The sequence below is a fragment of the Octopus bimaculoides genome, chromosome Z (genome assembly GCF_046866305.1).
Source record: "Octopus bimaculoides isolate indiv1 chromosome Z, ASM4686630v1, whole genome shotgun sequence".
NCBI classification, from domain to species: domain Eukaryota; kingdom Metazoa; phylum Mollusca; class Cephalopoda; order Octopoda; family Octopodidae; genus Octopus; species Octopus bimaculoides.
Genome location: NC_142944.1, coordinates 46,903,160 through 46,927,687, shown reverse-complemented (window position 1 = coordinate 46,927,687; position 24,528 = coordinate 46,903,160). Strand labels below are relative to the sequence as shown.

The 24,528-nt window shown below is 36.5% G+C and overlaps 1 protein-coding gene across 1 annotated transcript in view; it reads right to left on the bottom strand.

Annotated features, from left to right (window-relative positions):
• Positions 1-4,535: 4,535 nt before the first annotated feature.
• Positions 4,536-24,528, bottom strand: part of LOC106870905 (uncharacterized) — a 76,885-nt gene continuing 56,892 nt past the window's right edge. The window contains exons 2-4 of the mRNA XM_014917137.3: positions 10,182-10,277; positions 7,562-7,649; positions 4,536-5,800 (exon numbers count right to left, since the gene is read on the bottom strand). Of these exons, the coding sequence (XP_014772623.2) occupies positions 4,632-5,800; positions 7,562-7,649; positions 10,182-10,277 (1,353 nt within the window). The 3' untranslated portion in view covers positions 4,536-4,631. The remainder of the gene's footprint in view (positions 5,801-7,561; positions 7,650-10,181; positions 10,278-24,528) is intronic.

Below are 24,528 nucleotides of genomic sequence, written 5' to 3'. Positions count from 1 at the left end.
TGCGTCTATGTGTGTGTATGTAACTTCTATATATAAAAAACGAAAAGTTTGACAGTAACACCGAAGTTTCAATCTGCTTGCTTTTGTTGGACTGTGCACAGTCTGACAAGGCGAGCAAGCCAAATCTTCGAAATCAATGACAATTTTTTTTTCTTTCTAAAAGTTTAACGAATGTGGACTCTACTAAAACGTATTCAAAAATTCTTTAGTTTAAGGATAAATTTTTTTGTAACTTGATAGAAATATAAACATTGATACTATATATATATATATATATATATATATATATATATATATATATATATATATATACATATACATATATATATATATATATATATATATATATATATATATATATATATATATATGCTTTCTGTATAATTACATCTGATTATAAAGCGAAATCTAATTTCCTAATAATAATAATAAGCATGATGTATCACAGAATTCTTCTTGGAATTTAGCAACGTTCTTGGACCTTTTTGAGAGAAATTATAGAAAAATAGGAAAAAAGAAGAATAAAAAAAAAAGTCTTACAAGCCACTACTTGTGATTCAAATATCAATTGTGCATTTCAAAAATTAAAAAAATATATATATAATCGTAATTATAATAGTTATAACAATATAAAATTTAGATTGTAAGGTTTATAAAATATAAGTTTTGTTATTTTTTGGTATAAAATGCATTATAGTTGTCTTGTTTTTTTTTCTCTCTCTCACTCTCCCTCTCTTTCTTGCTCACTCTCTCCCTCTGTCATGAATAGGATTTATAACATTACTCATCATATCATTTAATAGCCATGGTAATTTTTTAATTACATTTTATTTTACAGTGTTTGGGCTAAATTTGATGATTTTTTAAGTCTACATTTTCAGAGACTGTTTGATGTTTAGAATGTTCTTCAGTGGCGTTGGAGAACATAGAGATGAAGGGTGAATTTGAGAAAATCTTAGCTGACATGGAGGACAAGAGCCATTTGAATGTGGGAAAAGCAGTTACCTATGCCATAATGATTTGCGCTGGGTATCAAAATACCAAAATCATGACTGCTACTCAATCGTTCAGTTGTAAGATGTGAAATGAACAGCTGCAGTGGAGACTATGTGACGGTTTTTGGGTGAATCTCCAGTGAGGGTAACATCCTGCCACCCCACATCTTTAAACAGGGCCTTGGATCAATTCAGATGGCTACGTGAAACTGTTGGGGGACAGTGATCAACCACTGACTAATGAGATAATGCTGGAAGGCCATGTGTGGCAGCAGGAGTCGGATCCTTACCATATCTCCAGAAAGAGTCAGAAGTGGTTATCAAAGAATTTCTACTTTACCAGCTCCAATTTGAGGCTTCCTAATTCCCCTGATTCAATTTCCATAGGTTACTATGTATGGGGTACAACTGAGAAAGAAGACAACAACCTTTTTGCCTGGCGGCCAAGATCAAGGAGGTGTTTGAAGAACTTCCTAGGGACACAGTAAGGAACATAAGCACCAGGTCCTGTAACTGTCTTGAAGGAAGCTACTTTGAGTAAATTGTTATGTCCTAGCCATGATCTAGTTTATATATAAATATTTTTTTGATTTTCTAAAATACTTTTGTTTTTGGAATGGATATTCCCTTTTCTTTTCCTCTTATGCAAACAGTAAAATTTAGCCAGAACACCTTATGTTTATAATTTTTCAGAGTCAACCAGCCTGAAAATGTTTCCCAATGGTTGTATGGTAAGAACTTTGCTTCTCACTACATAACACCTTAGCCAAGTGTCTTCTACTATAGCCCCAGGCTGACCAAAGCCTTGTGAGTGGACTTGGTAGTTGGAAACTGAAAGAAGCCCACTGTCTAACTACATATGAAAGTTTAAATTTAGATCATTTTAAAGCAGAAAGTTTGTATCGGTAACAAAATAAAGTACAGTACTTGACTGGTACTTTATTTTTAGTGTGATTTGAACTTGGAACATAGAGAGAGAGAGAGAGTCAGAATACTACAAGGTATTTTTCCTTGAATGTTTAATGATCGAACCAGCTTACCCCCTTCATAATAATAATAATGTTCTTTTTCATTTATTATCTAATAAAACTAATAAAAACAGTAACAATTTTTACATCTGTCAAAGGCCCACAACACATATGTATTGGATGTCTATATTTGATACACTTGAACCAGTATATAACTGGTATTCATTAGTGGCGGCTCTAGATAATACTTGGTACAGTTTCATTTTGGGAGGGAGACACAAAAAGCATAGAAAGAGAGAATAACTAGAAAAAGAAATACTGAAAAGTATAAAAGAAGATCTCAATCCGTTTTAGTAGAGGAAATGTAGGAAGTCAGAGGAAGAATGGTGTCTGTGTGTATAGTTGAAATAGTTGCAATGTACAAAAAATCTCTCTCTCTCTCTCTCATGGAATAATAATAATAATAATAATAATAATAATAATAATAACAATAAAAGGCAGTCATAAGCTTCAACACTAACAATGAACTTTACACATTCTAATAGCAATGTTGTTCACACATATGCATGTATATATATATATATATATATATATATATATATATATATATATATATATATATATATATATATATATATATATATATATGTGTATATAAGTATATATATATATATATGTATATATACATATATGTATATATATATATTTATATGTATGTATATTATATATATATATATATCAGATCATTCCATAAATAATGCAGTTTTTCCAATTCCATGAATTAAAGTTGGACAGGGATGGGGTAAACTACCTGCATCAACTTGCTATAAAAGCAGGTAGAAATTTTACCTTAGACTTCTTCTTAGTGCAAATTTTGAAGAGTGCAGTTTGATTTTAACAGTTATTTTATTCAATGCTATAATAGAAGTGACAAAGGAGTATATTTAGCATATTTTGCTTTATGAGTTCAATAAAGACAACAACACAATGAAAAGTGTGAGGAATATTGATACAGTATATATGGATTGGACAATAAGCATAAGCCAGTGTCAATAGTGGTTCCAGAAATTCCAAGCTGGAAACTACAGCTTAGAAGATGAGCCTTGTCCTGGAAGAGCTGTAGAGTGCAACGAGGACATCCTGTAAATCCTGGTGGAACAAAATGCCATCATAAGTGTTGAGAATCTACTTGAGAAGCTTGGATTTGGTTATTCAACCAATCATTCAAATCAGCACTAGAAGGAAAATGACCATCTTTGGTTTCAAGACAAAAGGTGTTCTTCCATCAGGATAATGCTTAGCCACATACAGTAAGGATGACATTCCAAAGTCTGGAAAAGTTTGAATGGGAAATGATGCTCCACCCACAATATTCGCCGCACATTTCCTCATCTGATTATCATTTATTCTGCAGTCTTCAAAACAATTTGGACGGAAAAAATATGAATTCTGTAAATGAGGTCAGAACAGTATTGGAGGAGTATTTTTAGTCACAGACAAGTGAGTTTTGGAAGAGCGGCCTTGCACGTCTACCAGATAGATGGAAGAGCATTGTAGAAAATGAAGGAGAGTATATTTTAGATTAAAAAAACAACTTTGTTTATCTTAATTTTGAAAAACAAATGAACCACATTATTTATAGGATGACCCAATATCATCATCATCATCGTTTGGGAAGCAAACATCTTACCATACAGCTATAAACACAGCCACACCTGCACACACACACACACACACACACATATATACATTGTGTGTGTGGGTATACATATGTGTATATGTATATATATATATATGTGTATGTATATGTATGTTATGTAGACATATATAATATGTAATATATGCATATGTATATACATATATATATGTGTGTTTTTATATAAAATTATATGTATATATCCTCATAGACACGCATACAAACATACATAAGTACATATATATATTAATATACATACAAACATACTCCTATGCACAGACACACACAAACATGTCCACAATGTTAGTTAGCTTTGGATGTTTGGAAATAACAATGTTCTGTAGCTTTGACGACAGTGAATATTCCTGCTGACCAATCAACAATATTCATTCTATTTTGATATAAAAGACTTTGTATAACACAGTCAGGTATAACTAGTAATCTAATCCTTGAGAAGAATTGGATAAAAAAAAAAAAAGAAAATAAGCAGAACCTTAGAATTGAAAACCATATGAAGGGCTTCCACACAGTCTCCAACTACCCTAGTTTTGTTTCCATGGTTTGAATCAATAGGATGCAATGGTAAAAAAAAAAAAAAAAACCAGGCCCAAGATGACTCTCAGTACATTTGAACCAAGATCTCATGACGACTAAGTTATCCTCTTCACTGCTCAAGCATACCTTTGCCCTTACCCACATATATATATATATATATATATCTATATATATATATGTGTGTGTGTGTGTGTGTTTGTGTTCATGAAATGTACGTCATTTAACTGTATAAATAAAATAAATTTGTTATAAAGTCCGGCTTTCTTTCTGTGTTTTGCTGTTGCGCTTGTTATTGTTCGGCAGTATTTGTTATTTAATTACTTTATTTTTTTCTTATATATTTGCTTTAAAACATATTTGTTATACGTCACACTTCATGTATACGTTATCATCTTGTAATACCTTGTGATATCATTTTTAGTACGCCCACGGTCGCCACACATTTTCTTCACTTATGTGTTGCATAACAAGAGGCTCCAGAGCGACTGGATTGTTGTTATTATTATTATTATTATTAGTAGCAGTAGTGGTAGTAGTATTAGTAGTAGTAGTAGTAATATTATTGTTATTATTGTTATTGTTATCCAAATTGTATATCGGGTGTTCACTTAATGATGGAAATGTCGTTACTTTGGATGAAGGAAATGGTGGGGACATTTTTGAAGGCAACGATATTGAACTGATGTTCGGTTCACTACAGATCTGTAAATGATCCGAAAGAGATGGAACAACTGTGGTTGTGGTAATCTGAGGGTTTGTTGCATTTGATAAAACTTGGGAAATATTGGACGTATTCTGAATTGGCGTTACTGCACAGGTTTTCAAACCACTGGTAGCTACTTGTGGTAAAAAGGCCATCACGCTTGGAGTTGAAGAGACTGTTGTCGTCAACGGACTTACTGCTGGAGGTGTCGAGGCATATATTGGAATGATATAGCTTGGTTGCTGGGTTTGTGTTCCAGCCATTACATTTGCTGGAAAGACAAGAGCGACCTCTCCGGACGGTAGTTTTGTAGGAATGAGCTGGACTCCGCTAACGAACTTGGCTGTTTGCAATGGTGAGTTTGAAGTAAACGACAAACTCCCGTTCAGTGTGTTTGATATTGTTGTAGTGTTGGTGCTAGACGTACATGTACCTATTGATGTTGTTGTCGTTGTTGATGACGCTGCTGCTAGGGATGCTACAGGTGTTGTTGTACAGGCTTCTGTTGTTAGTACAATGGGCTTTGATGGAGGCGTTGGTACTGATGGTGCAGCTGCTGCTACTGTCAAAACAACGGGAGATGAAGACTGAGCTTTGGGTATTGAGATCTGTGGTGTTGAGGCACTTTTGGGAGATAATGTCGGAATATTTGGTGAAAGACATGAAGAACTTTCAGATACTGAAGATGAAGAGCTTATAGAACTGTTTGGTGTTGATGATGATCCATAGTTTGTCATATAACAGGCTAAATGATTGAGAAGGCGAGCTCTGACTTCTATGTTGACTTCATCAACTGAATTTAGGTAGCGGCTTACTTCTGTTGCACATTCATTGAATCCAAGGCGATATTTATTTATAATCGTAGGATCTTCATTAGCAGAAACTGAAAAATAAATATAAAAGGAGATAAGATAAAATGTTGCTTTGGTAATTAGAGCATAAAACACAGCTGGTGGCATCAACAATATAGAAAATGGTATAATGGTAAATATTTTATAGTTAGAGTGTATTGGGACATTTCTATTCTATGATTATTTTTGGTTATAAATTACATACACAGAATTGGAATCTGATGTTAAAAGATTCTTTAGGAAGCCAAATGAGACCCTGTCTTACATTAACATAATTTCCTGTCATCCATTCATTGTGTTCGGGAATCTGATGAAAGGAACTAGCAGAAGAATTTCCAACCTATCCTGCAACCAGCAATATTTAATCATTGGATTAGTTATATGCTAACCGTACCAAGAGAAAATGCCACTGGAAAATGTTATGGTTCACACCACACTTCTTCCTAGTGTAAAAACTTGTGTGAACAAGATTTTGTTTAATTTAGTGGATAAACACTTTCCCCATATGAATAAGTTGTATAAACTATTTAACAGGCAAACTTTAAGAGTTTCTTTTAGCTGTGCACCTTGTATAAAGAAATTACATGTAGGTAGGTCCACACCTGAAACTGAGGCAGGATGCTGATGAAAATACAATGCCACATATCCCTTTAACAGCCAGTGCAATGCAGTAACAGTTGTACATTAGGTAGAGATGAGGTCAAAGAACCTCAGCAGGGAGCCAAGTGTGTGGAATTGTATTGGGTGTGATAGTAGGTCCTGTCAGGACTAGATTTAACAACCATAATCCCTCTTTTAATATCCAGGAGAGAGAGAGAGAGAGAGAGAGAGAGAGAGAGAGAGAGAGAGGGAGACAATGTCATAGCCCTAGCTGTCATGTATGGACATTGAAGGAAAGTGCCATGGATTACAACATCAAGTGGAGAGTGACGGAGAACTGCAAGCAGAAGGTGCAGGCTATGCTTAGGTGAGAAAAGAGTTATTTTATAAAACCCTCTTCCCCCAGACTGCAAAACTAAACTGCAAAAGCAAGAGTTTTCACTCATGCCTACATGAAGGAAAATACATGATCACTTACCTATGGGCTTCACCCTACCTATAAACACTAGGATCTTAAGTCCCTTTACCATCACAACCTGAGAACACAGTAAAGTTCTGACCACACCAAAATATACACATATAGGTATACACACCCACACATGATGTTAAATCTTTGGGTTTCACTCAATTCTCTCCTCCAAATCCCTTATGCATATCAACCCCACTTTTGCTGGCAGTCATCACTAACTCTTGTTTCGGGGCAAGTGACATAACTCCTGATAGATCCCATCTTTTTATTACCTCCTGTGGGTCCATTTCGTCTTTTTTCACATTACCAAAACACCAGATGTGACACTTCCTCACCTCCAGTAGCAGAGAGCAGTCAGCCCATTTTTTTTTCCATACCAGCTAACTCTGATGAACATAGCAGGTAATTAGATAGCTATTTAATATCTATCTTCTGCAAAACCAATTGGTAAGACTGGCTATTATGGATTTATAATACTGTATAATTTGATTCATTATATGTATGTGTATATGAGTGTGTGCATGTGTGTGTGTGTGCATGTGTAGTGAGAAAGAGAGAGAGAGAGAGAGAGAGAGAGAGAGAGAGAGAGAGAGAGCAGTTAATGTGTGTGTATATTTATGTCTGTGCATGTACAAAATACTAAGAGCAGCAACCTTGTGATAGCTTCAACTCGGTGGAATCTGGAGTGATTATTGTTTAAGTACAAAGTAATAATGGTGCATACCTGAAAAGTGTTGTCGCTGTAATTGCCGCACATGTTTCACTGTCATTTCAAGAATATCTGCTTTTTCCATTTTACTGTGTCTAGCTCCCTACAAAATACATAATCAGTCTCTATTATATATATATATATACACACGCACACACATACTTTTTAATGCACAATATATGGATTTAAATAATCCCATGGTAATTACACAAAAACCCCTTTGGTGAACCAGGCTACAAACCACATAGTAACCCAATACATAGGAATGTAATGTAGAGTCTTACGCAGTTGAAATCCAGTTAATCTAATCAGTGAAGATTAATTCATGTGGAGTATAGAGGAGTGTATAGAATATAAAAATATGTTATGAGATGAATATATTTAATACACCAGTTGGTATCCATAAGATTATGATCTTTTCACAGTTGGTTGCAAAATAACCATAACCTTATGGATATCAACTGGTGACATAAATGTATTCATCTCATACCTCCTGACTTTCTTTATATTTATATTCCATATATATATATATATATATAATATAGGGAGAATTCACAGAAAAAAAACAAAAAGACAAAGACAGGCGGTGTAAACAACAAACAGATCTGTTAGTATAATGCTTGGGAAGTGAAAAAGTCTTTAATGTTTTGAGCCTACGCTCTTCCACAGAAAAAAAACACAGAAAGAAACAAGGAGAGAAAATAAAGAATGTGTAGTGGCTAGCAATCTATCATGGCGAATGTATATCTATATATATATATATATATATATATATATATTATCATCATCATATGTGCCCACTTTCCATATGTCATCACAGTCAGAGTGGCAAATATTTAGAGACACAACCTGAAGACATATGTATATGTATATACAGATTGAGAGATAAATCTACAGATAGATATATGTGTGTGTAGTATGGATAATTTTTTCCATTACTTCCCCTCCCCCAAACTGATGTTCAGAGCATCCAACTTAATGCCCCAGCTATAATCACCTCTCATGTTTCACACTATCATGCTAAACAAAACCATCATGTTCAGTTCCTTAATCCCTGTTCCTTTTTTTTCTTTTTTTTTTTTTTTGCATATTCACCTTATATCCTGATCTCACCTCTTTCTCTCCCTCTTTCCAGATGAGGAAACTATGTGTTCACCCTCAACAAGACTCCAGCTCCTGTCACCCCTGTCTTTGTTTCATATCCCTCTATATGCGACCACATTCAATTGATTTGTCTTGTCATGTGGGTTCTTGGAGCCTTCATCAGAGCTGGTGCTCTGAAAAATGGTGTGAAGTAGTTGGCGTTAGGAAGGGCATCAAACTGTAGAAACCATGCCAAAGCAAAAATTGGAGCTCTCTGCCTTCTCAGTTCATATCAAACCACCCCACCCATGACAGTATAGGAAATGGAGTGTTAAATGATGATGATGAAAATCGTGTGTGTGAGTGCCGCTGAACTGGCTCCTGTGCAGGTGGCACATAAAATACACCATTTTGAGCGTGGCCGTTGCCAGTACCACCTGACTGGCCTTCATGCCAGTGGCACGTAAAAAGCACCCACTACACACTCGGAGTGGTTGGCATTAGAAGGGCATCCAGCTGTAGAAACTCTACCAGATCAGATTGGAGCCTGGTGTAGCCATCTGGTTTTACCAGTCCTCAGTCAAATCGTCCAACCCATGCTAGCATGGAAAGCGGATGTTAAACGACAATGATGATGATGATGACATGTATACTTTACTTATATATATAGATATTCTGCTATAAGGTACACAGGAGAAGATGCTGGACATCACTTTTGTAAACAGGGAGAGTGACTACATTTGTAGGGGAGTAGGATTGCCTTTGAGAAGCAGACATGACCACATGGTCATATGAAAGACATACTTTCCTGCCCTTTGCAGGAAAGGGTTCATGTATTCCATATATTTACCAGCACGTTTCAACACGGGGTATGCATGGGATACATCTTAATCAGTTGCCTGACCATGTTGTACAAGACATTTTTCCTGAGTCTCAACATAGCTTTTGGTGAAATCAAGGTACAGCTGACATGATCTTTATCATCATCATCATCGTTTAACGTCCGCTTTCCATGCTAGCATGGGTTGGACGATTTGACTGAGGACTGGTGAAACCGGATGGCAACACCAGGCTCCAGTCTGATTTGGCAGAGTTTCTACAGCTGGATGCCCTTCCTAACGCCAACCACTCAATATATATATATATATATATATATATATATATATATATATATATATATATTTATATATATATACTGTGAAGAGTCTGGCATTTAGAAGCACATCCAGCTGTAAAGACCTTACCAAAACTGACCTCACCTATTCTGGTTCCACGTAAAATGCATTCAGTCCACTCTGCAGGGTGGTTGGTGTTAGGAAGGGCATCCAGTCATAAAAAAACCATGTCAAAACAGACACAATAGCCTGGTGTAGTCTTCTACATGGCTGGCTCCTGTCAAACCGTCTAACCCATGCCAGCATGGAAGGAGGACGTTAAATGATGATGATATACTTACAAACAAACATATGAGAATTCACATCATGTTAAATAAAACAACAAAAATAGGAACAATGAAGTTGTAAACAATTCCTCATTTTATAAAGACATTTACCTCTTTTTTCATAACTTCTAATAGAAGAGCTTTCAATTCAGCTAAACTTGCATTCATTCTCGCTCTTCTTCGCTTTTCCATGATTGGCTTGGAGCTCTGTGAAAATAGGAGAGTAAATTATCTATAATAATAATAATAATAATAATAATAATAATAATAATAATAATTATAATGATAATAATAATAATGATAATGATAATGATAATAATAATAATAATAATAATAATAATAATAATAATAATAATAATAATAAATTGAAACTATAGACCACCTAATCTCAGGGTGTAGAGTTTTAGCACCTGTAGAATATAAAGCAAGACATGACAGAGTTGGCCAGTATTTACACTGGACAATATGTCAGCATTATAAAATCAAAACCGCTGACAAATGGTATAAACACCATCCTGAAGCTGTGACTGAGGGAGAAAATGTATCGATTCTCTGGGACTTCCCCGTACATACCGACAAGACTATAAAAGCTAATAAACCGGATATTATTATAAAAGATCAGACAAAGATGTGTTTATTAATTGACATGAGTATTCCCTCTGATCATAATATAGCGGCGAAAGAATTTGACCAGATCAGTAAATATAAAGACTTGCTAATAGAAATTGAAAAAATGTGGCACCTCAAGGCGACTACCATACCAGTGATTGTAGGATCTCTAGGAATGATAAAAAAAGGCACTGAAACCTATTTGAAAATGATACCAGGCTTACCATCCCTACAGGAAGTGCAAAAAATCGTGCTAACTGGAACGACTCGTGTACTGAGAAGAGCATTATCGCTGTGAAAACAACATCCATTCATGAATTTGATTTTTTTTTTTTTTTTCTTAAATACATGTTTCACCTGTGAATTTGCGTGTGTAAACTGGGAATGCATACGAGTTTCTCTGCTCTAGGTGTACGGAAAACACTTGGTGAGAAATGGAAGAAAATTTGAAGAAAGAAGAAAAAAAAAACAACATAATAATAATAATAATATGTACAGACCAGACTATCAAAGCTGATAAACCAGATATTGTTGTGAAAGACCAAAACAAATAAAATCTGTTTATTGATTGACATGAGCATATGTTGTGATCATAATATCTCGGCAAAAGAATTTGATAAGCTCAGAAAGTATAAAGATTTGCTGTTTGAAATTGAAAAGATGTGCCATCTCAAGATGGTTACAATACCAGTGATTGTAGGAACATTTGGAATGATCAATAAGAGGAACTGAAAATTATTTTAGAATGATCCCTGGCTCATGATCCATGCAGGAAGTGCAAAAGACTGTCTTAATCGGCAAGTCACACGTATTGAGAGGAGCATTGTCGCTGAGAATTCTCTTTCCTTTTTTCTTTTTATTTTCTTTGTTTACTTTTACTATTTTTCCTCTTTTTTTTTCTTATTCCATTTCTTCTCTGTCTTTCTTCCCCTGTTTCCTTATCACATGACTTGGTAAATGAACAATCTGGTGTCTTTATTTTAATGGCTTACTGATGTATACAGTGAATTTCTCTGCCCTGGGTGTCAGGAAGACACTCAGCAAGAAATGGAAACAAAATTGAAAGAAGATGATAATGATTTTAATAATAATAATAATAATAATAATAATAATCATCATCATCATCATCATCGTTTAACGTCCGCTTTCCATGCTAGCATGGGTTGGACGATTTGACTGAGGACTGGTGAAACCGGATGGCAACACCAGGCTCCAGTCTGATTTGGCAGAGTTTCTACAGCTGGATGCCCTTCCTAACGCCAACCACTCAGAGAGTGTAGTGGGTGCTTTTACGTGTCACCCGCACGAAAACGGCCACGCTCGAAATGGTGTCTTTTATGTGCCACCCGCACAAGCCAGTCCAGGGGCACTGGCAACGATCTCGCTCGAAAATCCTACAGGAGCCAGTCAGGCGGTACTGGCAACGGCCACGCTCAAAATGGTGCATCTCATGTGCCACCCGCACAAGAACCAGTCCAGGGGCACTGGCAACGATCTTACTTGGCTTGCCGGGTCTTCTCACGCACAGCCCATTTCCAAAGGTCTCGGTCCGTAGTCATCGCCTCGGTGAGGCCCAATGTACGAAGGTCTTGCCTCACCACCTCAGCCCAGGTCTTCCTGGGCCTACCTCTTCCACGGGTTCCCTCAACTGTTAGGGTGTGGCACTTTTTCACGCAGCTATCCTCCTCCATTCTCACCACATGTCCATACCAGCGCAATCGTCTCTCTTGCACGCCACAACTGATGCTTCTAATGTTCAGCTTTTCTCTCAAGATACTTACACTCTGACGGGTATTCACATTGACATTACACATCCAACGGAGCATACTGGCTTCATTCCTTGCGAGCTTACGTATGTCCTCAGCAGTTACAGCCCATGTTTCACTGCCATGTAGCATGGTTGTTCGTACGCATGCGTCATACAGTCTGCCTTTTACTCTGAGTGAGAGTCCCTTTGTCGCCAGCAGGGGTAAGAGCTCTCTAAACTTTGCCCAGGCTATTCTTATTCTAGCAGCTACACTTTCAGCGCACCCACCCCCACTACTAACTTGGTCGCCCAGATAGCGGAAGCTATCGACTACCTCTAGTTTTTCACCCTGGAATGAGATAGAAGTTGTTTCCTGTTTGTTTGCAGTCTTTATTGCACCTGAACATCTGCCACAAACAAAGACTAACTTGCTAGTTAACCTGCCTTTGATGTTGCTGCACCTCTTATGTGTCCATAGCTTGCACCGGGTACATCTTATAGAGTTACTACCTACTCCTTTTCTACATACTGAGCAGGGCCATCTACCTGAAGGGGTTTGTGTTTTATCTACCTTCCTACTTATTAGGATTTTGGTTTTAGCTAGGTTGACTCTAAGGCCCTTCAATTCTAGACCTTGCTTCCACACCTGAAACTTCTCCTCTAGTTCTGATAGTGACTCCGCAATTAGGGCAAGGTCATCAGCATAGAGGAGCTCCCAGGGGCAACCTGTCTTGAACTCCTCTGTGATTGCCTGGAGGACTATGGTAAATAATAGGGGGCTGAGGACGGAACCTTGGTGGACCCCTACCTCTACCCGGAATTCATTGCTGTAATAATAATAATAATAATAATGATGATAATAATACTGATAATAATAATAATGGTTTCAAATTTTGTCACAAGGCCAGAAGTTTTAGGGGAGTGGTTAAAGCCGATTGCATCAATCTCAGGCCTCAACTAATACTTATTTTATCCATGTCAAAAAAATGAAAGGCAATGTCAAGATACAAACTCAGAGCATAAATATAAATATTTTGGGGTGAAAAAAGTATTCGTACAGAATAAATTTATGAGTTTCTATGCAACAAAATACTGTTAAAATAATTTTTTTTTTTTACAAGAACTTTCTCGTTTGTTCCAATAATCTTATCAGTGGTCATTTTTAAGTGTCAAAACACTAGCTTCTTCATTCAGCACTGAGACAACATAAAGTAGTGTCGTAATAATGGCGAAAAGTAAAGAACTCACAAATTCAGTGAAAAACTTCATTATTGAACAGTGGAAAGCAGGTAAAAGTTACAGGAAAATATCAGAGAACCTTTGTATTCCATTTTCTACCATATTTTCATTTATTCAAAGATATAAAAAATCAGGAACTGTTGAAAACAGAATAAGATCTGGTGCACCACGCAAGATTCCCCTAGATCTTTAAGAAAAATGAAGTGAAGTATCGAACCAAACGCAATGATCACCAGAAGGGAGTTGCAAGAAGATTTGTTAGCTTCTGGGACTAGTGTTACACTATGAACAATCAGCAATGAACTTTATAGGAATGAACTGAAGTTATGCTCTCCTAGAAAAACTCCACTGTTGACTAAAAGGCATAGAGATGCCCGTTTAAAATTTGTTCATGAACATAAATATAAATCTGATACATTCTGGGAAAATGTTCTTTGGACAGACGAGTCGAAAATTGAATTGTTTGGACGAAATTCGCGTAGCCATGCTTGGCGGGAAGATGGTACCATCTATTTGCCGAAAAACACAATTCCTACTGTAAAGTTTGGAGGTGGCAACATCATTGTGTAGGGGTGTTTCTCTGCAAATAGCACTGGCAATTTACATGTGATAGATTGGAGAATGAATGCAGAGATGCACCAAAATATTTTGAGCAATAATTTATGGGAATTTGTAGAAATGCTCCAGCTTTGTGAAGGGTGGGTTTTACAACAGGATAACGGCCCTAAGCACACGGCCAAGTCTACCAAAAATGGATTGTCAATCACAATATAAAATCATTAGAATAGCCAAGCCAGTCACCTGACTTGAATCCCATTGAAAATTGGTGGCGTTATTTGAAAATTAACACTCATTCAAGAGCCCCAATGTGCATTCCAGATTTGAAGAAAATTTGTCTAGAAGAATGGGAAAAAATTCCTAAAGAAACATGCAAGTCATTGATTAAGAATTACAAGAAGAGATTGGTTGAAGTGGAACTGAATAATGGCTATGCTATGAAGTATTAACTCAGAATTATCAGTTATTTATGTTCTGTACGAATACTTTTTCCACCCCTAAATATTTATATTTGTATATAAATTCATTAGTTACTATAATTTATTAGTTTCATTTGCATATTCTTAGTTTATGCAAGTGTATGCAAATATAGTTTTGGTATATCCCATTAATGTTCATAAGAAATTAAATAAATAAAGAATTTTGACATGTACGAATATTTATTTCCCCCCCACTGTATATATATACACATATATGCATACATAACATTATTTATATTTATATATATATATATATATATATATATATATATATATATATATATATTCTGCGCCGTGAGGACCAAAGACTCGAGGTATTTCGTGTTGCAAGACAGTGTAGGAGAGAGAATAGTTATGTTGTAGGAGAGAAATGTGTTCGCATGGATGATGGTACGCTTGCACTAAATGAGGCTGCAAAGAAAGAGGTCTGGAGATGCCACTACGATAGATTGCTTAATAAAGAGAATGAATGGGAGAAAGAGAGCCTGCCGTATGTCGACCCAACAGAGGGACCAGCTATCCGAGTTGACAGTATCAGGGTAGATAAAGCAATTAAGAGTATGAAGACAGGGAAAGCCTCCGGCCCATCAGGAATCACTGCAGAGATGCTCAAAATATCTGGCAGTGTTGGCTACAGCCTAGTCACCCGTATTACGAACCAGGTGATACACGAAGGAGTCATACCCAATGACTGGTGTAGCAGCACCATAGTAAACTGCTACAAAGGTAAAGGTGACGCTTTAGACACTAATAATTACAGAGGCATCAAGCTGTTAGATCAGGTTATGAAAGTTACGGAGAGGGTCATAGCCCAACTAATTAGGGAGCAAATCAATTTAGATGAGATGCAGTTTGGGTTCGTGCCAGGTAAAAGCACCACTGATGCCATATTTCTAGTGAGACAGCTGCAGGAGAAATATCTAGCCAAGGATAAACCTCTGTACCTGGCCTTCGTTGACATGGAGAAAGCCTTTGACAGGGTCCCCCGATCCCTTATCTGGTGGTCAATGAGGAAACTTGGGATAAAAGAATGATTAGTGAGAGCTGTGCGAGCCATGTACAGAGATGCTGTCAGTAAGGTGAAGGTTGGAAATGAGTACAGTAATGAATTCCGGGTAGAGGTAGGGGTCCACCAAGGTTCCGTCCTCAGCCCCCTCCTATTTATCATAGTCCTCCAGGCGATCACAGAGGAATTCAAGACAGGTTGCCCCTGAGAGCTCCTCTATGCTGATGACCTTGCACTAATTGCGCAGTCACTATCAGAACTAGAGGAGAAGTTTAAGGTGTGGAAGCAAGGACTAGAATCGAAGGGTATTAGAGTCAACCTAGCAAAAACCAAAATCCTAATAAGTAGGAAGGTAGATAAAACACAAACCCCTTCAGGTAGATGGCCCTGCTCAGTATGCAGTAAAGGAGTAGGTAGTAACTCTATAAGATGTACCTGGTGCAAGCTATGGACACATAAGAGGTGCAGCAATATCAAAGGCAGATTAACTACAAAGTTAGTTTTTGTATGTGGCAGATGTTCAGGTGCAATAAACACTGTAAACAAACAGGAAACAACTTCTATCTCATTCCAGGGAGAAAAACTAGAGGTAGTTGAGAGCTTCCGCTATCTGGGTGACCAAGTTAGTAGTGGGGGTGGGTGCGCTGAAAGTGTAACCGCTAGAATAAGAATAGCCTGGGCCAAGTTTAGAGAGCTCTTACCTCTGCTGGCGACAAAGGGACTCTCACTCCGGGTAAAAAGCAGACTGTATGACGCATGTGTACGAACAGCCATGCTACATGGCAGTGAAACATGGGCTGTGACTGCTGAGGACATGCGTAAGCTCGCAAGGAATGAAGCCAGTATGCTCCGCTGGATGTGTAATGTAAATGTGCATACCCGTCAGAGTGTAAGTATCTTGAGAGAAAAGCTGAACATAAGAAGCGTCAGTAGTGGTGTGCAAGAGAGATGATTGCGCTGGTTTGGACATGTGGTGAGAATGAATGAGGATAGCAGCGTGAAAAAGTGCCACTCCCTAACAGTTGAGGGAACCCGTGGAAGAGGTAGGCCCAGGAAGACCTGGGCTGAGGTGGTGAGGCAAGACCTTCGAACATTGGACCTCACCGAGGCGATGACTACTGACCGAGACCTTTGGAAATGTGCTGTGCGTGAGAAGACCCGGCAAGCCAAGTGAGATCGTTGCCAGTGCCCCTGGACTGCCTCTTGTGCGGGTGGCACATAAGATGTACCATCCTGAGCGTGACCGTTGCCAGTACCGCCAGACTGGCCTTGTAGGGTTTTCGAGCGAGATCGTTGCCAGTGCCCCTGGACTGGCTCTTGTGCGGGTGGCACATAAAAGACACCATTTCGAGCGTGGCCGTTTTCGTGCGGGTGACACGTAAAAGCACCCACTACACTCTCTGAGTAGTTGGCATTAGGAAGGGCATCCAGCTGTAGAAACTCTGCCAAATTAGATTGGAGCCTGGTGTAGCCATAAGGTTGCAACTGAGGACTGGTGCAACCGGATGGCTACACCGGTTGCACCAGTCCTCAGTCAAATCGTCCAACCCATGCTAGCATGGAAAGCGGACGTTAAACGATGATGATGATGATGATGATGATATATATATGCATACATATACAGCATATACATACATATATATATGCATTCATTTATAGGATATATATATATATATATATATATATATATATATACATGACATACATATATGCATACTTAATATATCTCTGTATGCACTGATACATACATAAAAATAACATCATATATGTATGTATATATATACATGTATAGATACATACGTAAAATAATATATATATATATGCATACATACATGACATATATATATATATATATGTGCGTGTGTGTGCATACACACATAACATATATATATATGCATACATAAAATTATATATATATATATAGTACTGTAGACTTGTTTAGTAAACATACTGAAAGCTTACGTCATCTAAACACATTGATTTTATTATAGAAACCAGTAACACCATATGAGCATAATGAAGTTATTCTCATTTACAGATAGAGTGTATCTGTATATACGAAACTGCATTCTGCATCTGTTTGGTGTCATTTAAGAATAACGTACTATTTGACGCCTAAATTTAAAGTATGAAGTATGCTTTGTCTTGAAGAATAAACTTTAAATTTAACCTGCCTCTTTTCCTTCTTGTAGCTTTAAAGAGAGAAAAATATGCCAAATATATTGAGAATAAATACTAACTGAGGCAGGTTAGTGTTCTATCCAGGTGCTTGTTTATTTCTTATCAACTTCTGAATTTTATGCTACTCACTGCTTTTAAAACATCCAAAACTTTCTTTGGAATATAAATGCTTTGCATGTGATAAGTATTGCAGAAGTCAGTGAATCATCAGTATTGTTAGTGAAATGGCATATCTTGGGTTCACTTAATGGGTTAATGATAAAACCCCCTTCAGTTTTGGGTTTAAACAAAGAAAGTTCCCTTCCAAGGCACAAGTTCAGGTAGTGATGTTTATGGAAGACCAGTAATTGCTCATGCATACCAGCCTCCCCTCTTCACACCACTGATGTTGTCCAAGGGAAAGGCAAAGGGGCCGATACAGCTTGGCACCAGTGACATTGCAACTCATTTCTACAGCTGAGTGAACTGGAGCAACATGAAATAAAGTGTCTTGCTCAAGAACACAACACACAACCTGGTCCGGGAATTGAACTCACTACCTCATAATTGTAAGCCACTGAGCCATGCCCCATGAGTTCACTTACCTCCACTTAAACAGGCACTTTTCTCTATGTAGAGAAGCGACTGGCATTAAGCTTTTCCTCTGGGTTTCAAAGCATCACCAACTGAAACTATAGATAATACTCAACCATTCTTGGAAAATCCCCAGGTCTCCTGCCAGATGACTTGTCTTAAAGAATTTGCCTTGTCATTCTTTCCTGGGACATTCTAACCACATAACCAAAGTATCTGAGCTGTGATGGCTCAATCAATCCAGTTTGAAGTAAGACTTCTCCACAGCTCAAACTTGGTAAATTCTCTGATCTTGGAGCCCTGGCATCCTGTCAAGTAACTTTACTGCAGAAATCCTTTAAGGAATGCAGAGAATTCAAATGTTGCCAAAGTGTACCAAATCTTCAATGTTCCCAATGTTCATAAAATACAGGGTTAATAAATGTCTTATTCTTTTACTTTTTTCAGTCATTTGACTGTGGCCATACTGGAGCACCACATTGAAGGGTTTTAGTCGAACAGATTGATCCCAGGACTTATTTTATTAAAGCCTAATACTTATTCTAACGATCTCTTTTTGCCAAACTGCTAAGTTACATGGACTTAAACACACCAATACTGATTTTCAAGCGATGATGGGGGGGGGGGGACAAACAGGCACAACAACACACACATAGATATATATATATATATATATATATATATATATATATATATATATATATATATATATATAATGGGCTTCTTCCAGTTTCTTATTTCTTTACTCCCTACAAGGGGATAAACATAGAGGGGACAAACAAGGACAGACAAAGGGATTAAGTCGATTACGTCGACCCCAGTGCGTAACTGGTACTTAATTTATCGCCCCGAAAGGATGAAAGGCAAAGTCGACCTCGGTGGAATTTGAACTCAGAACGTAATGGCAGATGAAATACTGCTAAGCATTTTGCCCGGCGTGCCAACGTTTCTGCCAGCTCGCCACTGGCTTCTTCCAGTTTTTGTCTACCAAATCCACTCACAAGGCTTTGATTGACCCGAGGCTATAGGAGAAGACACTTGCCCAAGATGCCGCATACTGGGACTGAATCTGGAACCATGTGGTTGGTAAGCAAGCTTCTTACCACACAGCTACAATTAAGAATAGTTATAATTGGCCTACACCCTGTGTCCATATGCATAACTTTGTACCTCTGTTAAAAATCATTATCAAAAATAGAGGTAGTTGGTTGACAATGAGCAACAGCAGAATAGTACATTAAATACACTGGAATACTTATTTATGTCTCTGTGTGTTCTAAGTTCAAATCATACCAGTCCAATTTGCTGTTCATTTTTTTTTTTATAAAATAAAAGTTAACTGTATAAAGTGTACGGCTTCAGAATGGAGACTGCTTTGAAGGAGATTAAATGCTGAATTGATGTGCATCGTCGTTTTCCGTTTATAGCATCGGTCCCAAGATTTTTTGATCAGACACTGTGTATATATATATATATATATATATATATATATATATATATATATATATATATATATATATACAAATATAATGAGTGAATTTATATGAATGCGTACATAAACATATATTCATACATGCATGCACACATACATATGAATACACAGATAAATATATACAAGTACACACACGTATATACATACATACAACTATATATGCTCTCTCTCTCTCTCACACACACACACATATATATACACACACATAGGTGCACACAAACATTCATAAATATATACATTCATGCACATACATAATTACACAAATATATGCATTACATAGATGGACATATACATACATAGATACATACAAACATATATACTCACACACAGATATTTATATATGAGTATATATAGTTGTATGTATCTATGTATATATATATATATATATATATATATATATATATATATACATAAACAAAATTCTCAAACATATGTATGAGTGTGTGTGTTTGTGTGCATGTACATACATACATACATACGCACAAACATTCATAAATATATACATACATGCATAAACACACAATTACACACATCACATAAATGGACACATACATACATAAACAAAATTCCCAGATAAGGACAATTTTCTTTTCTTCCATCATATGTCAAGTCTTGTTCGAGCAAACAAATTAAACATTATCCTTTTGTCCTTCGATTATACGAACCTTGCCAAGGTGAACATAGACAAGTTATTTTCATTCATTTCTTGCTTACAAACCACCATTTACAAACCAGTTGGAAGAGTATAAACGTTTATTTATATTACAAAATTTCTTTGTTTTTCTTTTCTCTTTTTTTTTTTTTTTGCTTTTCTTATTTTTCTTGCATTTGATGGTAACTATGTTAATGGTGATGATAGATTAAATTGGTAGGGTGTGCGAGGGGCGAGAGGTGAAAAAGGTGGAGCTGCTGGGTTGTGCTGTTCGATGTGATAGCCGCCATGCCATCATCGTGGGTGTGTTGTTGCATAAGTGTGCGGGGTGGGCAGGAGACTGAACAGAAGTAGCAGCAAAAGGAAGGGAGGAGGAGGAAAATGTGGATGAGGAGGAAGAAAGGAAGACATGGATGAGGAGGAGAAGGAGGAAGAAGAAGAAGAAGAAGAAGAAGAGGGAAAAGAAAAAGAAGAGGGAGAAGAAGAAGAAGAAGAAGAAGAGGGAGAAGAAGAGGGAGAAGAAGAAGAAGAAGAGGTCGATGAAGAAGAAGAAAGAGAAGAAGAAAAAGAAGAAGAAGAAAAAGAAGAAAGAGAAGAAGAAAAAGAAGAAGAAAAAGAAGAAGAAAAAGAAGAAGAAAGAGAAGAAGAAAAAGAAGAAGAAGAAGAAAAAGAAGAAGAAGAAGAAGAAGAAGAAGAAGAAGAAGAAGAAGAAGAAGAAGAATAAGAAGAAGAAGAATAAGAAGAAGAAGAAGAAGAAGCAGAAGAAGAAGCAGAAGAAGCAGAAGAAGAAGAAGAATGGGAGGAGGAGAATCATGGGCAAGATAATATGCATCTATCAAGCACATAATGACCTGTTGATGTGGAGAGCTTATCTGAACAAAATTATAAACACACAACCTCAATGCTATGATTTTTCAACTGCTGCCCTACCCCTACACAATACCCATGCAGTTTTATTTCCTAGAAATGTGAGAGAGGAAAAAAATGTATTTATATTAATCTGTTTTTTGTGAAGTTCTTGCTTTTCTTTATAATATACATGTGTGAAATATTTGGTAAACATTTATACACAAATATCACACGTTCACACACACATATATGTACATACATACATACATACAGACAGACAGACAGACAGACAGAAATACATAATACATATATATATATATATATATATACATACATCTGAATATATACACATATATATATATATATATATATATATATATATATATATATATATATATATATATACATCTGAATATATACATATATATATATATATATATATATACATACATCTGAATATATACATATATATATACATACATCTGAATATATACACACACACACACATATATATATATATATATACATACATCTGAATATATACATATATATACATACATCTGAATATATACATATATATATATATATATATATATATATATATATATATATATATATATATATATATATACATACATCTGAATATATACATATATATATATATATATATATATATATACATACATCTGAATATATACATATATATACATTCACTGCATGTGTGTAAGTATATGTGTCTTTTCATCTAGGCAAGCTTAGAAAATTTCACTTTCTGTATTTTGTTTCAACTGATTTCTCGAAGTTACAGAGAGGTATTTATTCAATATATTTTGTTTAAAATTATAAATATATACTTTCATGCATGTATGTATATGTAAGTACGTACATATATGCATGTGTATATATATAAAAGGGACAGAGAGGAGTGGATATGTGAGCATATTTGTGTATTGGTGATCTTAAAAGTAAAGTCATAGTTTTAATGAATGCAAGTTTGTATATAAAGGAATTTGTATACATACATACATACATATATATACAGTAATCCCTCAACTCTCATGGGTGTTAACATTCCAAAACCCTATGATAGGTGAAAGTCCAAGAGGTGGAAACAGTACTGTACTGTATATTTTTTTTATTATTATTTTTATAATCTGTATATATTTTATTTCATTTTTGGATTTGGTTTGCAAGATTCTTTATGTGAATTTGTGTGTTGAAGCATATTCGGTAAATTTTCAGATTAACAGCCGCATGCTAAAACCCTAACCCTAACCCTAACCCTAACACCCTAGTGAAAATTGTGCGGGTGTTAATCTGAAAATTTACCGCATATTCTGTTGTGTCTGGGGAGAGTCATGCTCTTTTAGTGTCTTATTATTTAACACATTCACTGGTAAAGTTTCCACCTGTTTCTTTTTTATTTTTCTAAAATTTTCCTTGCGTCTTGCAACCGTGTATATATTTATTCTATTATAAATGCAAAACAACACCATGGAGGAATCAACATCAGCTTAAATAATAAACCGTGATAGGTAAACCACGATATGGGATTACTGCACACACACACACACACACACATATATATATATATATCCATATAAATATACATAGGTTGACAGATTCATACATGCATGCACACACTATATATCTAAATATTATCTTCTCCATCATGAGTGTATCTTGTATAAGTTTAGCAGATAATATTTTTAAAGTTTGATATCATATTAAACAATCATTCATTTTGAAAGTGGAAAGAATATCATACTGTTTTCAGTGCAAATCTGGAATATAGACATATTTTGGCACAGGTGCGACTATGAAGTAAAATGTTTGCTTTCCAGTCACATGGTACCAGGTTCAGACCCACTGCATGGCACCTTGGACATGTGTCTTCTACTATGGCCTCGGGTTGACCAAAGTCTTGTGAGTGGATTTTGTAGACAGAAACTGAAAGAAGCCTGTCATGTGTCTATATATATATATATATATCATCATAATTATCATCGTTTAACGTCCGTTTTCCATGCTGGCATGGGTTGGACGCTTTGACTGAGGACTGGCAAGCTAGTGGGCTGCACCAGGCTCCAATCTGATCTGGCAATGTTTCTACAGTTGAATGCCCTTCCTAATGCCAACCACTCCAAGTGTGTAGCAGGTGCTTTTTACATGCCACCAGCACAGGAGCCAGTTAGGTTGCCTTGGCATGAATCACGTTCGGATAGTGCTTTTTATGTGCCACCGGCACGAGAACAAGTCAGGGGGTACTGGCATCAACCACATTCAGTTGGTGCTTTTTACTTGCCACTGGCATGGGAGCCAGTCATGCGGACCTGTGTGTGTGTGTGTGTGTGTGTATGTATGTATGTACTTATCTCTGTGCCAGTGTTTGTCCTCATCACTGCCTGACAACCAGTGTTGGTGTGTTTATGTTCCCTGTAACTCAGCTGTTCGGCAATAGTGACTGTTAGAATTAGTACCAAGCTTTAAATGAAATATACTGGGGTCAAGTCATTCAACTAAAAATCAAAGGTGGTGTCCTAACATGGCCACAGTCTAATGATAAAAGATAAAACATCATTCAGTCAAACATCTAATGGATAAATTTACCAAAAGCCAAATCTTATAATGTTAATAAAAATGCTTTGCATTTTATGTGTGAGAGAACCAATAGAATCTTTAGTATTTTTTTTTTGAAAGGATTCCAACTTAAATAGGAATTCTAAACACACATCAGCATGTATAGCAAGACTTACAAGACATGTCTACACTATAGCCTACATACTCTCTCTTTTACTCTTTTACTTGTTTCAGTCATTTGACTGCGGCCATGCTGGAGCACCGCCTTTAGTCGAGCAAATCGACCCCAGGACTTATTCTTTGTAAGTCTAGTACTTATTCTAGTGGTCTCTTTTTGCCGAACCGCTAGATTACGGGGACGTAAACACGCCAGCATCGGTTGTCAAGCGATGTTGGAGGGACAAACACGCATACATATATACAACGGGCTTCTTTCAGTTTCCGTCTACCAAATCCACTCACAAGGCTTTGGTCGGCCTGAGGCTATAGTAGA